Raw genomic sequence first — 16,666 nt, 5'->3', positions numbered from 1 at the left:
GAGCCAACGGGTCGAAGGGCGGGCAGGGATGCTCCGCCTGAGGCCCGGGAGTGCGCAGGTGCACGGGGGCTGAGAGGCTAGAGCGATGAGAACAGGGGAAGGAATGCCGGGAAGGAGGCCACAGGGCCGGGAAGGGCTGTGGTCAGATGGTGGGGCTGCGAAGACACAGTCAGTTATGTGTCTGACAGACTCACCCACGAAGCAGTCTTTCTACAGCCGTAGAAAACACACACATATATAACGAAGCAGACTGTATGACACGACTTGTGTAAATCACCCCCCCCCCGCCACACACACAACTAAACGAACCATCACTCGCAGATGTCTCTGGGTGTGGAAGGTACGGGTCTCGGGAACTCAGAGGACCCCAATGTCAACCGTAACGTGTCGTTTTTCTTATTTAAAAAAAATATGACAGGACGTGAGCAAGGACACGTTACATGATCCTCTACACTTTTCTGTATTTTTTAAATGCCCTGCAGTACATATGAGTTGTTTCATCAGTTCTGGGCATCCATTTCCAAGTCACAGCTTTTCCTTTGCCAGGTGCCCTGCACCCCAGCTGGTGGGGGACAAACACTGTGGTGACGAGCAGCGACTCCGAGATCAAGGCCCGGCCCTGCCTGTGTCTCAGTGTCCTGCCCGAGTGTGAGCCAGTCCCCGCACCCCGCAGAGGTCACTCAAGCTGATTCCAGGTACCCTGTGCTCTGAGATCCCATCCTCGTCCGGACAAGCAGCTCAGAGAAGCACAAGAACACACACCCTCCTCATTCACTCTGATCGTACAACCTTAGCAGCCGGGAGGCATCCTGGTGGAGCCGAGCCCGTCCCACAGCCCATGCACGAAGGCCGCCCTCTACAGAGCCCCACTAGCGACTGGCGCCTTGGTGAGAGAGCACAGGGCCGGGCCGCCCCAGCACGACCAGCTTGAGGCACGGCAACGGCTTCCCCAGCAACAGGCCAGATCTCACTGCTGACGCCAGACGGCTCACCAAGCAAACACAGTCCCTCTCCTACTTGGTCACAGGGACAGCAGGGACGATGACAACGACGGGGGCTTGTGCCGGGTGTATCTAGCGCCAGGCACTGCGGCGAGGGCTGTGAACACACTGCTTCCAGTTCTCAGGACCCAGGAAGTGGGCAGCGTGCCCATCTTACAGATGAGGAAACGGGAGCTTGAGTGAGGTCACCTGTTCAAGGGCACCCAGCTGGGAGGTATGCCGGCCAGGTCTTTTAAAAGCTAAGCTACTATATAACCTTCAGCCACTTTCTTTGGCCGGCTCAGTTTTGCATTCAGACCTCTGCTGTTTGTGTGTTAATTTTGCCAAGAATTTATGAACTGCCAACTATGGGGCAAACACACTGGTAGGTACCGGGTTTACAGTAACGAACCAGAAGCGCAGCCCTGCTCCCCTGACACTCAGACTGGGCCACCCTGGGGCGCTGGGGGGCGCTGCCCGTGGGACCTCACTCAGAGAAGCGTCGGGAAGGCTGCCTTGAGAAAGTGGATTTCAAGGTCCTACTGTACAGCACAGGGCACTGTATTTGGTATCTTGTAATAACCTATAATGGGAAAGAATCTGAAGAAGAATATATACATATATACACACACACGTGTGTATATGTGTGTGTGTGTGTGTGTGTGTGTATACATATATATATGTATATATATAAAGCTGAATCACTTTGCTGTACACCTGAAACTAACAGAACTTTGTAAATCAACTATATTTCAATTAAAAAAAAACCTAATGAAATCTGGGGAAAAGAAGAAAGTGGACCTCAGCAGCAAAGCTCCATTTGCTCTGAACCAGCTTGTAAGCTCTCCTCGTCAGGCGAGAAATGAGAAAGGAGCCCATCATCATGGCGTTTATTTAGCAACACCTGGAGGCTACAGCCCACGGAACAAGACAACAAAAGCCAATGAGATATGAAATAGTGGAAGAAAGAGACAAAAATAATCATTATGTGCAGATGAAGATTATGACCTAGAAAACACATCTGAAAAGCGAATTTAAAAACTGTTACTAGAAACAGTAAATGTGGCTGTATACGAAATTAACGTTTTATTCCAGTACCGCAAAAATTACTTATTAATTACAAGGAGAAAAACAGTTAACTGTTTGGTGGAGTAGCCTGACAACACCTAAACCAAGTGACCACGTGACCCCATCGAGAAGGCCCCATGTGCCTGGGTGACACCCCCCAAAAGGACACACGACCCCTTCCTAGCATTTCAGCCAAAGATGCTTCACCAGAACCTGATCAGGATGTTGTCAAATTAGACAAACCTAAATTGAAAGACATCCGATAAGATAACTCCTGTGGACACGAGCGGGGCTGAGGGGATGGGCACCTGAGCACAGCCTCCAGCCTGGATCCGGCCTGGACGGCGCAGGAAACCACGAAGGAGGCCGCCAGACAACTGGCAGAAGTGGCATCTGGGCTGAGGATGTGATAAAGCGTCACAGTCACTGTGACGTTTCCTGAACTCACTGCCAGGACGGCGGTTATGGACGCATCCTTGTTCTGAGGAAATACGTACTGCAGTACGAAGGCAAAAGAGGCCCCTCCTGCCTACCCGTGAGCACTGACCCTTCAGAAAATAACGAGGGAAAAAAGATCCAGCATATTAACCATCCCCTAAAGAAATATATAAAATGCCCAGGGTTCAGCGTAACAAGAAACACGGGGGCTCTGTGTAAAGGGAACCAGGCACACAAAGGTGCTGGCTGTGACGCTGGTGGCCGTGTACGGTGAACGGCACGCTGTGCAAGTGCCTCAGGCTCTCGTGCCCTGTGGTAGCCGGTCAATGAGTGGGTGCGGCCGTGCACCGAGAAGGCTTGACCAACGGGAGCCTGCGGGGTTTGGCTACAACGGAGCGGCTCCAGTCTCCGCGGGGCCAGCCCAAGCCCATCACACGCCCCCGCACAGCCTCCCGGCAGGCCTGGTGTACACACCACTGCTGCCAGAGGCTGAGCTAACCAGGGGGTGGGGACGAGGGGACATGACACCGGACAGTGCCGGCCTGGTTCCCGGCATCGGCACCACTGATCAGAAACCCCTATTCTGTACTCTCCATGAGCAAGCTGTTGGAATGGACCCTTCCAGCTGCCTGCAGGCCACACAAGGTCAGGTACATGGGTAAACGCTCAGCTGACGCTTAGCGCCTCCCAAGGGCCAGGTGTGTGCTGGCCCTGCGGACGCAGTGCCACCCTCACGGAACCTCCAGCTCCCCGAGCAGGACAGACACGGACCAGCGCTCTCACGGTACGGCGGCTGACCCCGGGAAGCCCCGAGGGCTTGACGCGCGGGCCCCACGCGGGCACACGGGGCAGCACCACCCGGTCCGAGCAGGCGTCCACGTGGACACGCGACAGGCACACGTCCGCCTGTGAAGGAATTAAAAGTCTGCAAGGACAGAAACGTAAGCACTAGCGTTGAGGAGTTGGACTCGCAGGGGATCCATCCGTAACCAACACGTACCGTAAACCCAGGGCTATGAAGGGCCAGGGAGAGGGTTTTTTTAAATTTCCCTCAAAGCTGCAAATCTGTCTCCATCTTTACCTGCCATTCACAGGGGTCGTGTCTAAGACCCTCTCACTTCCTTCCTCTAGCGTCAAGAACAAGGGCAACAAAGGGAAAAACGGAACCGTCCGTCCGGACTGGGTGCAGACAGGGAAGGGGACCCCTCTGCGGAAGGGCTGCCTGCCCCGCACACAGCCTGACCCCATGGCCGGGACCAGGCCTTCCCATCCCTGCACCTCGAAGCGCACGGCGGAAAGCAAGACTTGTGCCTCGGAGGCGAGCGGGTAAACTGAGGCAGCAGCCACACCCCTGGGCCTGGGCACCCATGGACCTACCACGTCCCCAAGAGCACCCGGGGGCCACGGCACATGCAGGCAGTTTAACTTAAATTAACTGAAAAATGAAATAAAAATTAAAATTCAGGGACTTCCCAGGTGGTCCAGTGGTTAAGACTCGGCGCTTCCACTGTCGGGGGCACAGGTCTGATCCCTGGTCGGGGAACTAAGATCCCATACGCCGCGCGATACAGCCAAAAAAAAAAAATTAAAAAAAATTAAAATTCTTTGGTCACATTCGCCACATTTCAAGTGTCAACAGCCACGCAGGACCCGGGCTGCCCTGCTGGCCGCTTCTATCATTGCAGGCCGTTCCAGACTCCAGGAGATCCCTGCCCGGCCAACCAAGGGTGGGCAGGCCTGGAAAACCTGCTCACGTCGCAACGCCAGAGAAAAACAGAATTGCTGAGAAAGTTGAACAATCAGTCGAGTCATGCTGCAGGCCAGGAGCTAACAGGGCAGCAAGCGCTCCTGGTCAACATGGAATCAATCAAAGAGCTGGGCACTCCGAAGGGAAGGTGCTTTCCTCCGGCTGCGATGAGTCACTGTTCCCTGCGTCGGGGATGTAACTGCCAAGCAGACCAGATATTTACATCCCCACGGGTGGAGGTGGAGGAGAGCACAAACTTCTGCTGTGCGATCTTCCTTTTCATGTCGCCCCGACGGCTCCAGCCTGTCTGCTCTGTCATCTGCTTTGTCATAAGTATCATCGGATTTCATTCTAACATCCTTTCAAAATCAGCTCCAAAAAGTTACTAAATTTACAAATTATTTTTCACTGAGGAAAGTTCCAGCCAAGACGTCCTGGTAACACACAGGAGGCTCCTTAATTTCCTCAGTAAACTGTATCCAAACCACACTCGGGAGGGAGGATTTCTGGGCAGGCTTTCTACAGACAACAGCCTGGCCCCGGGAACGTGCGTTCATCTGCGGGGACTCACGCCCAGCTCCCGAGGCTGGTCTCCCCGCAGCTCACCCCGAAACCCAGCGTTGCGGGTTCCCCAGCAAAGGTACACCCGCCATATCAGGTCAGCACCACCCACCTTACATGACGATTGGCACAAAATCCCAACTGAAAGATATACAATCACTTTTTGAATCCTGTATGCTGCTCCCCAACCAAACGCAATCTGTGAAACAGAGCAATGCAAGTGGGGGGCGGCAAGGGAGGCATCCCAGCACATTTGATGTTACAACCGTCCGCCTGGAAAACAACAAGCCCCGCTGGTTTTCATGATACAAGTCACAAAAGGCAAAGCTTTTTCAGCACAGACGAAAAATGTGTTTTATCCTATGTGTGATACTGAGTTACTGGGAGGAAGGAAGAGAGAGAGAGAAAAAGACCGATTGGGAAGGGGTAGAATGAGGTTTACCTTTATCAAAAAGGGGCCGAGTTTTTCACAAGTGTGCTCAGAAAGGTTACACAAAAAACCCCAAAAAAGGAATAATGTCCATAAAAGCCCGTTTTGTCACTGACATCCCTTGAGGGCTGAGTCACTCCATGTCCACCCGCTTCACTCTGCTGTTTCCTGGTGGGTCCACACCCACGGCTGAAGGGAAAAAGCAGGGGTGTCATCCAGGAACCCCAGAGCACCCTGCTTGGCTGTGGGAAAATAACAGAAATAACTGACAAGCTGGATAGTTCCACCTGAAATAAGAATTGATTGTAGATACAAAACATACTAAATTTAAGCCAAATTATGCCACCAGATGCTAATAAAGGTCAATGACAAAGTTATGACTTCTTTATTTCTACAAAATGTACTGTCACTCAACTTTTAAAGCAAATTTAAAAAGCAAATTACATCAAAAAGCCTGATCCTTTCATAGATTTCTATTTTCAAAACCATGAGTTGTGGGACTTCCCTGGTGGCGCAGTGGTTAAGAATCCGCCTGCCAGTGCAGGGGACACAGGTTCGAGCCCTGTCGAGCCCTGGGAAGATCCCACATGCCGCGGAGCAGCTAAGCCCAGGTGCCAAAACTACTGAGCCTGTGCTCTAGAGCCTGCAAGCCACAACTACTGAAGCCCGCGTGCCTAGAGCCCGTGCTCTGCAACGAGAAGCCACTGCAATGAGAAGCCCGCACACCACAACAAAGAGTAGCCCCCGCCCGCCGCAACTAGAGAAAGCCTGCACACAGCAACGAAGACCCAACACAGCCAAAAATAAACAAATAAATAAATACATTTAAAAAAATGAGTTGTTGGGTTCAAGGGGATCAATTTAACTACCAATCGAAGATAAAACATTTGTGTAGTAAGATACATGGACATTAGATCTACATAATTCAATCCGTATTTTTCTCAATGACCAATGCAAGAGGTTACAAATTCACACATGGGTAAAAGATTTATTCAAAATGCAAGAGAAAGCAACGGATTTCACGGAGCTTCACCAAAACTCCACTGATGAGGTTTCAGATTCCATCCTGCAATTAACGTTTAAGAAACTACTACTGTCCAGTTCTGGAGAGGCATCGAAGAGCATCCACAATTTCCTGAAAGGCTACTACCACACTCCTCCCTTTCCCAGCTACATACTTCTGTAAGGCTGGATTTTCTTCATATACTTCACTGAAACCATGTATCACAACAGACTAAGAGCAGAGGCAGCTATAAAATTCAGCTGTCTTCTATCAAGGCAGACATGAAAGACATACCAAAAAATGAATACCCCTATCCTAACTTCTTTTGTTTGAAGTACAAAATAGACTGAGCTATTTTTTCATAAAAACTTATTTTTGAAATAGGCTTATTATTGCTATTTTTGAATAGATTAATATATAGAGTTTAATTTCTCAGTTCTAATTTCGAATGTGGTAAGTGTAACAGACAAATCCCACATAAACAAAAGCTCTCTGGGTTCCCCAGTAATGTGTGAGGGCCCCAAACCCTGAGAGTGGATGGACTAAGTAGAGGTACGGGATGCCCAGAGGCACCTTTGCCCAAAGGCAGCCGCGCACCTTGAAACGCAGGTGGCAGGTGAAGGGAAGGCCTGCAGAAGCGCTGGGACCTCTGCTAAGGGATGAACGTCAGCAGCCGTGGGCAGCAGGGTGGTCAGAGCTCAGCTCTACACACACACATCAGGGGAAACGAATGGTTAAACACGTCACGGATGACTAAGGGCAAAAGTTCCTTCTTAACCAAGTCATGGACAAACTGTCCAGACTGAAAATCGTTCTCAGGAGAGAGAAGCCACCTTTCGCAAGCAGCTCAGGATTTAGCGCCGGAACCGTCAGGTCTAAGGGAGGCAAGCCCCGCGCTGGCTCACCCCCATCGCACCCAGGGAAAGAAAGCCTGTGATGTCCACCTCAGGGGTGCGGCCACAGCCCGTCACCACCAAACCAGCCGGGACGCCTAGAGCGCAGCCGCTCTGCAGAGCCCTGGACAACACCCAGCATGCCTCCCTGGCTTCCCTTTACACGGTCATGAAACACGTGCACACAGGCAGATTACATTTTTCTTTCTTTTTAGATCAACTGGCAACATCTTACCAGAAAACTAGAAACTCGTGAAAAGCGACAGCAGCAATGAAAATTAACTACAAAATCTCCTAACAAGTCACAATGCAAGGGCCTATTTTCCAGGAAATCAAAGTAAAAGCAAGTTATAAAATCCTCTCATTTTAATATGAAATCCTTTAAATATTCGTTAATTATGGAAACGAGGCATCACTGTAATTCCAGTTGTCATTAATTTAGCACGCTTATCTCCTGACATTCACAAGATGCAAAAACAGCAAACAGTAAATTACCGTATCTCCAAATCAAATGCTTTCAGTTCAGCACATAATTTTAAACATGGCTGTGTCTTTTTCCAAAGTACTATGAACACCCTTAAAACTCTACTCAAGGGCTTCCCTGGTGGCGCAGTGGTTGAGAGTCCGCCTGCCGATGCAGGGGACACGGGTTCGTGCCCCGGTCCGGGAAGATCCCATGTGCCGCGGAGCGGCTGGGCCCGTGAGCCATGGCCGCTGAGCCTGCACGTCCAGAGCCTCTCCTGCGTACCGCAAAAAACAAAACAAAACAAAAAAAACTCTACTCAATACCCTTTTAGCACCTACCAATTCCATTCCTTCATCGATGACAAAGGCTTTAATAAGTTTATTATAAACTCAACACATACTACACGACAAATACCATCCTTCTCATAGACCGATTTTTTAAATACTATAGAAACTTTCTTATATGGGTGATAAGCCCAAAAAACTCAGTGTGAACTCAACACTAGAACATAGATTCAATGTACTAGCTCCCAATTTGCTACACTCCTATAAACCTTTTTTTTTTAATTAAAAAAATTCTTTTTTATTTTTTAATAGACCTTTATTGGAGTATAATTGCTTCACAATACTGTGTTAGTTTCTGTTGTGCAGCAAAGTGAATCAGCCATATGCACACACATGGCCCCAGATCCCCTCCCTCTGGAGCCTCCCTCCCACCCTCCCTATCCCACCCCTCTAGGTCATCGCAAAGCACCGAGCCGATCTCCCTGTGCTGTGCTGCTGCTTCCCACCAGCCAACTATTTTACATTCAGTAGTGTGTATATGTCCATGCTACTCTCACTTCACCCCAGCTTCACCCTCCCACCCAGTGTCCTCAAGTCTGTTCTCTATATCGACCTCTTTATTCCTGCCCTGCAACTAGGTTCATCAGTACCATTTTTTTTTTTTTTAGATTCCATATATATGCGTTGGCATACAGTATTTGTTTTTCTCTTTCTGACTTACTTCTCTGTGTATGACAGATTCTAGGTCCATCCACCTCACTACAAATAACTCAATTTCATTTCTTTTTATGGCTGAGTAATATTCCATTGTATATATGTGCCACATCTTCTTTATCCATTCATCTGTCGATGGACACTTAGGTTGCTTCCATGTCCTGGCTGTTGTAAATAGAGCTGCAATGAACACTGTGGTACATGACTCTTTTCTTTTTTTTCGGTACGCGGGCCTCTCACTGTTGTGGCCTCTCCCGTTGCGGAGCACAGGCTCAGCGGCCATGGCTCACGGGCCCAGCCGCTCCGCAGCATGTGGGATCTTCCCGGACCGGGGCACGAACCCGTGTCCCTTGCATCGGCAGGCGGACTCTCAGCTGCCGCGCCACCAGGGAAGCCCACCATGACTCTTCTTGAGTTATAGTTTTCTCAGGGTATATGCCCAGTAGTGGGATTGCTGGTCCTACGGTAGTTCTATTTTTAATTTTTTTAAGGAACCCCCATACTGCTCTCCATAGTGGATTTATCAATTTACATTCCCACCAACAGTGCAGGAAGGTTCCCTTTTCACCACACCCTTTCCAGCATTTATTGTTTGTAGATTTTTTGATAATGACCATTCTGACCCTCGTGAGGTGATATACCTCACTGTAGTTTTGACTTGCATTTCTCTAATAATTAGTGATGTTGAGCACCTTTCCATGTGCCTCCTGGCCATCTGTATGTCTTCCTGGGTGAAATATAAACCTTTTTAAAGAAAGTCTTTAACAAGACACAGTCTAACTTTGAACAAATACACGTGACACACAGTAACCGCCAACTAGCAAGAACAGCGGAAGACAGCTTTTACTTAGAGAAAATGCCACATTTCGCATTTTGACCACACCATCCAGATGCGGCCTAAGTCTAAAACTCCGTTCCCGCCACGGCACGTTCCCCGCACCCCTGACCCCCCAGCTCCATTCTGCATGGTTATCATCCCTCCAGCTTCCAGACGCACTGTCTCTTCTACCCCGTCGCTAGATCAGAACGTTCTTCCATCAGACGGTCTTTCGGCTGAATCTCTTCCTCGCCAGACCCCGGGCCACCCTCCCGCAGGTCCTGCCGGGTCAGGCCTGAATGACCGGCTGGCTCCGTGGCCCTCCCAGCTCCGAGCAGGCCCACACATGCCACTGCCCCCTGGTCACCGCTCTCCTCTCCACGTGGAAACACAGCTGGCACGATCTCGGTCTCTACATCTTCAGCCACTGGCAACAGACTGATCCGATGCCCTCTCTTGCCCCAAGCGCACCCCCAGCTCAGCACACAGATACACTCCTGAACCAACCACCCAGGAAGAAGGCTTCGGGTCACGGAAGGACCCCGTAGCGCCCAGCAGACTGGGGAGGCACAGTGAGGAGGGTGGGGGAGAAAAGGAACACTGCTGCTGTTTCTGGGACGCTGGGCCCTGAGGCATTCGGCAGACACCTGCTGCCTTCACTAAGTCTGGGGCATTTTCCAGTTAATTTCAATATAATCTCAATCTGAGAACTACTGTAAGATGGTTAGTAACAAATTCGATATTCTTCACATGACCAGTTGGAACAGCAATGAGAAACTATGTCCTGTATGTTTTCATGAGGCCTAAACAATTATTTATGTAGTAAAATGCCTTGGTGGTTACTGTTAATTACTTTTATTAACAGTGCGCGTGCGGAGGCCGTGAGCCGTAACACCTGCCGTTCAAAACATGCCTTTCAGAGGGCAGAATGCGTCAGCATGCTGAGGTACATGTGCTGGCAGCCAAAATGAGTGACAAGAGTGCAGGTGAGGGCTCCCCTGGTGGCGCAGTGGTTGAGAGTCTGCCTGCTGATGCAGGGGACGCGGGTTCGTGCCCCGATCCGGGAAGATCCCACATGCCGCGGAGCGGCTGGGCCCGTGAGCTATGGCCGCTGAGCCTGCGCGTCCGGAGCCTGTACTCCGCAACGGGAGAGGCCACAACAGGGAGAGACCCGTGTACTGCAAAAAAAAAAAAAGAGTGCAGGTGATAATAGATTTACGGATATAGGCAGTGCCCATCAAAAGCTGCCACGGGGACAAACAGACGGGCCTGCTTCCTGACAGACCGACGCACCACTGCCTGTGCGGCAGTTCCAGCAAAACACATCGAACCCGAGTCTGATCAAATCTCCACGTCCGACAACCTAATTTACAGGAACGACAGGGGAGAGGACGCAGTAAATGGACACCACGGGAATCCAATCTGTAAAAAGAGACCGTGGGGGCTTCCCTGGTGGCACAGTGGTTGACAGTCCGCCTGCCGATGCAGGGGACACGGGTTCGTGCCCCGGTCCAGGAAGATCCCATATGCCGCGGAGCGGCTGGGCCCGTGAGCCATGGCCGCTGAGCCTGCGCTTCCGGAGCCTGTACTCCGCAATGGGAGAGGCCACAACAGTGAGAGGCCCGCGTACCGCAAAAAAAAAAAAAAAAAAAAAAAAAAAGACCGTGGGAGGAGCTTCCCTGGTGGCGCAGTGGTTGAGAGTCTGCCTGCTAATGCAGGGGACACGGGTTCGAGCCCTGGTCTGGAAGGATCCCACATGCCACGGAGCAACTAGGTCCGTGAGCCACAACTACTGAGCCTGCGCGTCTGCAGCCTGTGCTCCGCAACAAGAGAGGCCGCGACAGTGAGAGGCCCGCGCATCGCGATGAAGAGTGGCCCCTGCTTGCCGCAACTAGAGAAAGCCCTCGCACAGAAACGAAGACCCAACACAGCAAAAATAAGTAAATTAATTAATAAACTCCTACCCCCAACATCTTCTAAAAAAAAAAGTCCTGGTGTAGGTAATGGCCAAAAGAATTCAGAACACGGCAAATTAAAAAAAAAGAGACCGTGGGAAAGTGTACGGGACAAATGACCCTGTCTCTTCATTGAGAAAAGAAAAAAAAAAAAGAGTGAGATGAAGCCTATAGATTGAGAGAGATGTGAGAGATATGCCAACCAATCATAGTGTCTGGACCTGATTTGGTTCCTGATTAAACAAACACACTGCAAGAAAAGAAAGAAACAAATTCATGAGATGGTAAGGGAAATCCACATTCATTGGAAGTTTGATGATAGTAAGAAATTGTTATCAACTTTCTAGGTGTGATAAGGACATTGTGGTTAGGTTTTAAAAAGGGAATCTTTACCTTTTACTGAAATATTTACAGATGGAGTGATAGGACATTTGTGATTTTCTTCCAAATACCTGGGGGTCGGGGGTGGGGGTGGGGACGAAGATGAAACAAGCTTGGCCACAACATGGTAGCTGTAGAGGCTGGGTGATGGGCACGTGGAACTCACTCCTGTTTTTATGCTTGAAACTTTCTGTAATCATTAGTGTTGAAAAGAAAAAAAAGAGCCATGCTCATCCCAGAAAATTTGGGACACAAAGAAAAGTAAAAAGAAGAAAAGAATCACATACATCTTACCACTCACAGAAACCACCACAAACAGAAGTCTAGTTTTTACTGTAATTATTCATGTAGTCCATGCTCATTTTATAATAGTATCAGGAAAGAAGGTTGGAAGAAAGAAAGGAAGAGCAAGTACAAGGCTGTGCATGGGTCTTTTTCCTGTAGTTCACAGATTACATCTAATTCAAACTCCAAATCTGCTGGTATCAAGACCTACAGTCCCACACACGAACCATGTCCACCCGCAGACCCAGGAAGGCCTGCTGACCACCCACCTCGGAAACCCACTAAGTTGGCGACACTGCTTCTCCTCCGGGGAAGCTGCATATTCACTCGTGGATTTTTCATTCAACAAACATTAACTCCTCTGTGCGCACCTACCGCCAGCCAGCTCCTGTGCTGTGTCTCCACTTAAAGATAAAAAGTGCCCAGCCCAGCCCTGGGGAACGAGGGCCGGAGAATCGCACAGCAGGGGCTACACCAGGACCTGCTGCACCTCCCTCTGCATGCACCCACAGTCATGGATCAAGGTCAGCTCTAAGTTGTGTCATGTGGAATTTTTTCCCTACCAGTAATTTCAAAATTATTTCATTTTAGTTTTGGAAAAATTTACTTGTAGTCACAAGTGTGGGTGGACTCTGGGGCTCCTCTCCGCCTCGTGCTTCCCTGAGTCCGGCGTGGAAAGGGAGGGGCGGCGTGGGGAGCCGTGCCCTGGGGGCGCTGGAGGGGGGCTGCGGCCTCACAGGGCAGGAAAGGGTGAAACGCTACAACACAAGGAAGAGCTCCAAGTCTCAGGCAGCTGTAGCCACAAAATGCACACAACCAAATTCCAACACGGATAAGAGCTCTGAATTTATGGTGGAGAAAGTCACAGCTTCGAAGACTCATGGCAAAACTGTGCACCAACGCCTGAGAGGAAACAGACAATAACTGCTACCGTTCTTTGAAAGTCAGCACTGAATCTCCCATTTCGAGGTGACAAGAACGTACGCGTCCAACTTCCTTCCTCTGAATTCATTAGCATTTCTTGATTACTCTCCACGTGGTGGGCCAAAGCACCCTGATCTAATTCTAAAAAGCAGCTTCCAACAGCCTGTCCTACAGATGCTACCACCTACAGGCTTAGTTTTCTCAAATAAAAAGAACATAAAACCGCTCGGACTGCTAACATGTTTGTCCACGGGCTTTGACGGTTTCAGAAGCAAACTGCCCTCTGCCGGGAGGGCAGACACGGACATCCACGTGGTGTTTCTCCACCAGCATGTTTCTCCTGTTCCCGTAAATTCTCCAGCACCGCCTGCGCCGCTGTTGCTCAGAGCACCACTGAACTTGAACCCAGCCAGACGCGCACCGTGGGCAAAGCCCCAGCCAGAGGGCAGGGGACATCTGGGCTGCTGGCTACACGGGCTAGGAAGGCAGCATGAACACCAACCACGTTTCATAAACAAGGGACTCGGTACTCGCACGTGATCTGAGGACTCCTCGGGCTGAAATGTCCTACCCTTGAGTTAGAGAAAAGACTAGTGCATTCGAGACTCGGTAAGCTGGGGCCTCTTCGGGGCTGCACCCTCTCAACAGCGAGGCAGGGAACTGTGAAAACAAGGTTGCTGGATGGATGCCCTTACAGAACCTGAATTATAAAAAGAGGCCTGAGCAGAACGGGCCTCTGAGAGCCACCAGGCAGGGCGGGGAAGGGCAGGGAGGGGAAGGCGCTGTTTACCTGTCACTTTCTCACTGTGAGGGACTGGACCCAGAATGCATTTAAGGGCCCAGAAATGGAGAGAGCGTGTAGGTCACAGAAAAGGCAGAACAGAGTAACAGCAACCATGGGATAAAACAACTCTGTCATTCACCAAGTCCTGATTTTACAGAAACACACACACACCTTTCACGTTTGGAAAACAAAGTCTGTATACGCCCCCCCCCCCCCACTCACGCCCCGAACACCAGTGAGTCATCGTTGATGTTGAAAAGTATTCAGTACAATACTTACAACCAAACGTGCCAATACGCTCGAAAGGGGAGATGGTTACAGAAACAGGCAATCACCCCGGCAAAAACTCCCTGGACCCAGGGTGCTTATAAAAGCGAGAGTAATTAGTCAGAGACAACTCTGGAACCCAAGCACGCTGAGCAAATATAAACACTGCTGAGGAGTTAGAAGCAACTACTACACAGAAAAAGAAAGTGCCTAAGGACCGCATGAGTAACCAAACAGGCTTTCTCCTGATCAAAAGATCTCCGGAAAGCAAGATCTCCTGGGGCAGAGCAGCTGCCCCGGGAACCGGAAGAGCCCGGGAACGCGAGGATGTTGCTGAAGCACCGTGGGGCATCCGCGGCCTGTCCCCAAGCGCGCCGGGTCCCCCTCTCCTTGCCCTGCCTCCCCGCCCGGCCTCTTCCCCTCCTGCCCAGGAACCCCAACTGTGCGGCGACCCCAGACCTGCGTCCTCAGGTCCACTGAGGAGAGGGCACTTCCTGTCCCGACCCCAGCCCACTCTCCGGCCGTCCCCTCCCGGCCCAAGTTCACAGCTGGCCCCTATGGCCGGGGGCTCGGGCCTTCCGGGGGCACTGCCGCTGCCCCCAGGGACCCCGCACCTCCCGGAGCGACACCGCCTGACGCCAACCCTTCTCCTCGGGAGTGCGTTTGGCGCCGACCCGGGTCCAAACAGGGTGGCGAGGAGAGGGCGACCCTGGTGCCCAGCTTGGGGAGGGGCAAGGGCGACCCTCGGGGCCCGGTCCTCGGGGCTCCCGGGGCCGTCCCCGGGGGTCGGGTTGATCTCTGGCCCAGGCCCGGCGGGGGGCGGGGCGGGGGTGGCCCGGGGCCCGGGCCGGGCGGGGGCCGCGGCACTCACTGTTTGGGCAGCTGCAGGGCGGGCGCGCCGCGACGCTGGAAGGCCCCGTCCACGAAGACGCCGTTCTTGCCGAGGCACCGCAGGTAGAAGTGCGGCTCCTGGAAGCTGAGCTGCAGGTGGCGTCGCGAGATGAAGCTGGACAGGCCCATGCTCAGGTCCACCGAGCCCTGCGACGAGTTGCGACCGATGGTGACGCTGGGCTGCCGCATGAGAAACTCGAACTCGCGGCCTTCCAGGCGCGCCAGCGCGGGCCCGGGGCTCCGGCGCACCGAGGCGGCCGCCGCGGCCACCAGGGCCTCGCCCGCCGCGCCCCCCGCGCCCCCGGCGATCGAGCCCGGCGGCGGCGGGGGCGGGGGCGGGGGCTGTGCGGGCGGCGGCGGCGACGGTGCGGCGGGCCCGGGCGCGGGGGCGGCGGCGGCGGGGAAGGCGGCGGCGGCGGCGGCGCAAAGCACGGGGCTGCAGGGCGCCGAGCGCAGCGCCAGCAGGGCGCGGGCCCCGCTGTCCTCGCCGACTTCGGCCATGTTCGCACAGCTCCAAGCGGCCTCCGGCGGCGGCGCGGCGCAGGGGGCGGGGCTCCGCGGGGCGCGGCGGGCGCGGGATCCCGGTCCGGATCGCGGCGGAGCGGAGCCTGCGGGCCGCGCTCCCCGCCCGCCGGTGCTCGCGGGGGCGCGCGGGGCGGGGTGGGGGACGGTGTCCGCGCCCCGCCAGCCTCGCCGGTCGCCAGGTAGCGCTTCGCCCACCGCCCCCGGCCGTGGGCTGTCCCTTCCTCCGTCCTGGGACTGGGGTGGGGAACCCCCGAAAAAGTCTCCCTGGAAAGTTTTGATCCTGGGTCACTCACTGGAGAAGGGACAACTGACGTCAGCAGTCTCCGGGGCCCTAGTGGCTCCATCCGCCAACCCTAAAGTGCGATACTTAGGCACCTAGTTTAAGGGGTTTCGAGCTGTAACTGAAGTTTGCCTAAAGATGCTTGCGATCCCTGATGCCCTGTGTTCCTTTTTGGAGTCACACATTCACTCAACAAGTATCTAGACAAGTATCCTGGGACCCATACTAGGGCCCGGTGCAGTCGCCTCCGGCCCTTTACACCTCTTACAGTCTCATGGGGGAAGGCAGACGCCTGCAGAGGAGTCTTCTGTGAAAACGCAGAATTGGCCACCTTAGGCATCCTTCAGATCCCGCAATGCTTCATGCATTCCTAATTCAGCCAGGGCCCCCTACAAGAAGGTGGTAGTGTCTGCACACTGCCATCATTTAACAATTATTGAGCGGGAGAAAACAGACCCTCCCTGGTAGAGCTCACGGTGCACTGGGAGATGCGGACAGGAATCAAGTAACATTCTAATAAATACATACAAAATTACGGCTGTCTCAAGTCCCGTGAGGCATTGTTGCCCAGTGACATGTGTAGGGAGTGTGGCTAGGGTGGGAAGCTTGTCTTCGTACCCACTGTCCAGCCTGGGGCTGCAACAGATATTAGCTCAACTGTCACATGGTTGAATATATAGGTACAAACAGAATTAGTGCTTGGGGGGCAAGTAAGAGACATTTTTACAAGAAGCTGTAACGGGAGAACCTACTTGAAGGTGGAGGCAGACAAAAACGGGGTCAGGGATCTCTTCCCTAAGGAGTGATACTTGAACGGAAGTCCAGCGATGATTAGGAGTGGGGGTTGGAGTCCGGGGATGGCATTCCAGCCAAGGAACAGCACGTGCTAAGGAACGGAGCATGGTGCCTTCCCAGGATTGACAGGTGGAAAAGAGAGAGTGACCACATCAGCTGAACAGCATCAGTCATGTAA

General features: G+C 52.5%; 1 protein-coding gene across 1 annotated transcript in view; it reads right to left on the bottom strand.

Moving 5' to 3' along the window:
* FOXK1 (forkhead box K1) overlaps positions 1-15,412 on the bottom strand; it is a 65,034-nt gene extending 49,622 nt beyond the window's left edge. Inside the window, exon 1 of the mRNA XM_019947376.3 lies at positions 14,869-15,412. Within this exon, the coding sequence (XP_019802935.2) occupies positions 14,869-15,389 (521 nt within the window). The 5' untranslated portion in view covers positions 15,390-15,412. The remainder of the gene's footprint in view (positions 1-14,868) is intronic.
* Between the last annotated feature and the right edge of the window lie 1,254 nt (positions 15,413-16,666).

The sequence above is a fragment of the Tursiops truncatus genome, chromosome 15 (assembly GCF_011762595.2).
Source record: "Tursiops truncatus isolate mTurTru1 chromosome 15, mTurTru1.mat.Y, whole genome shotgun sequence".
Lineage (NCBI taxonomy): Eukaryota > Metazoa > Chordata > Mammalia > Artiodactyla > Delphinidae > Tursiops > Tursiops truncatus.
Note: the sequence above shows the minus strand (reverse complement) of the source record. Positions and strands in the feature narration are given on the sequence as shown.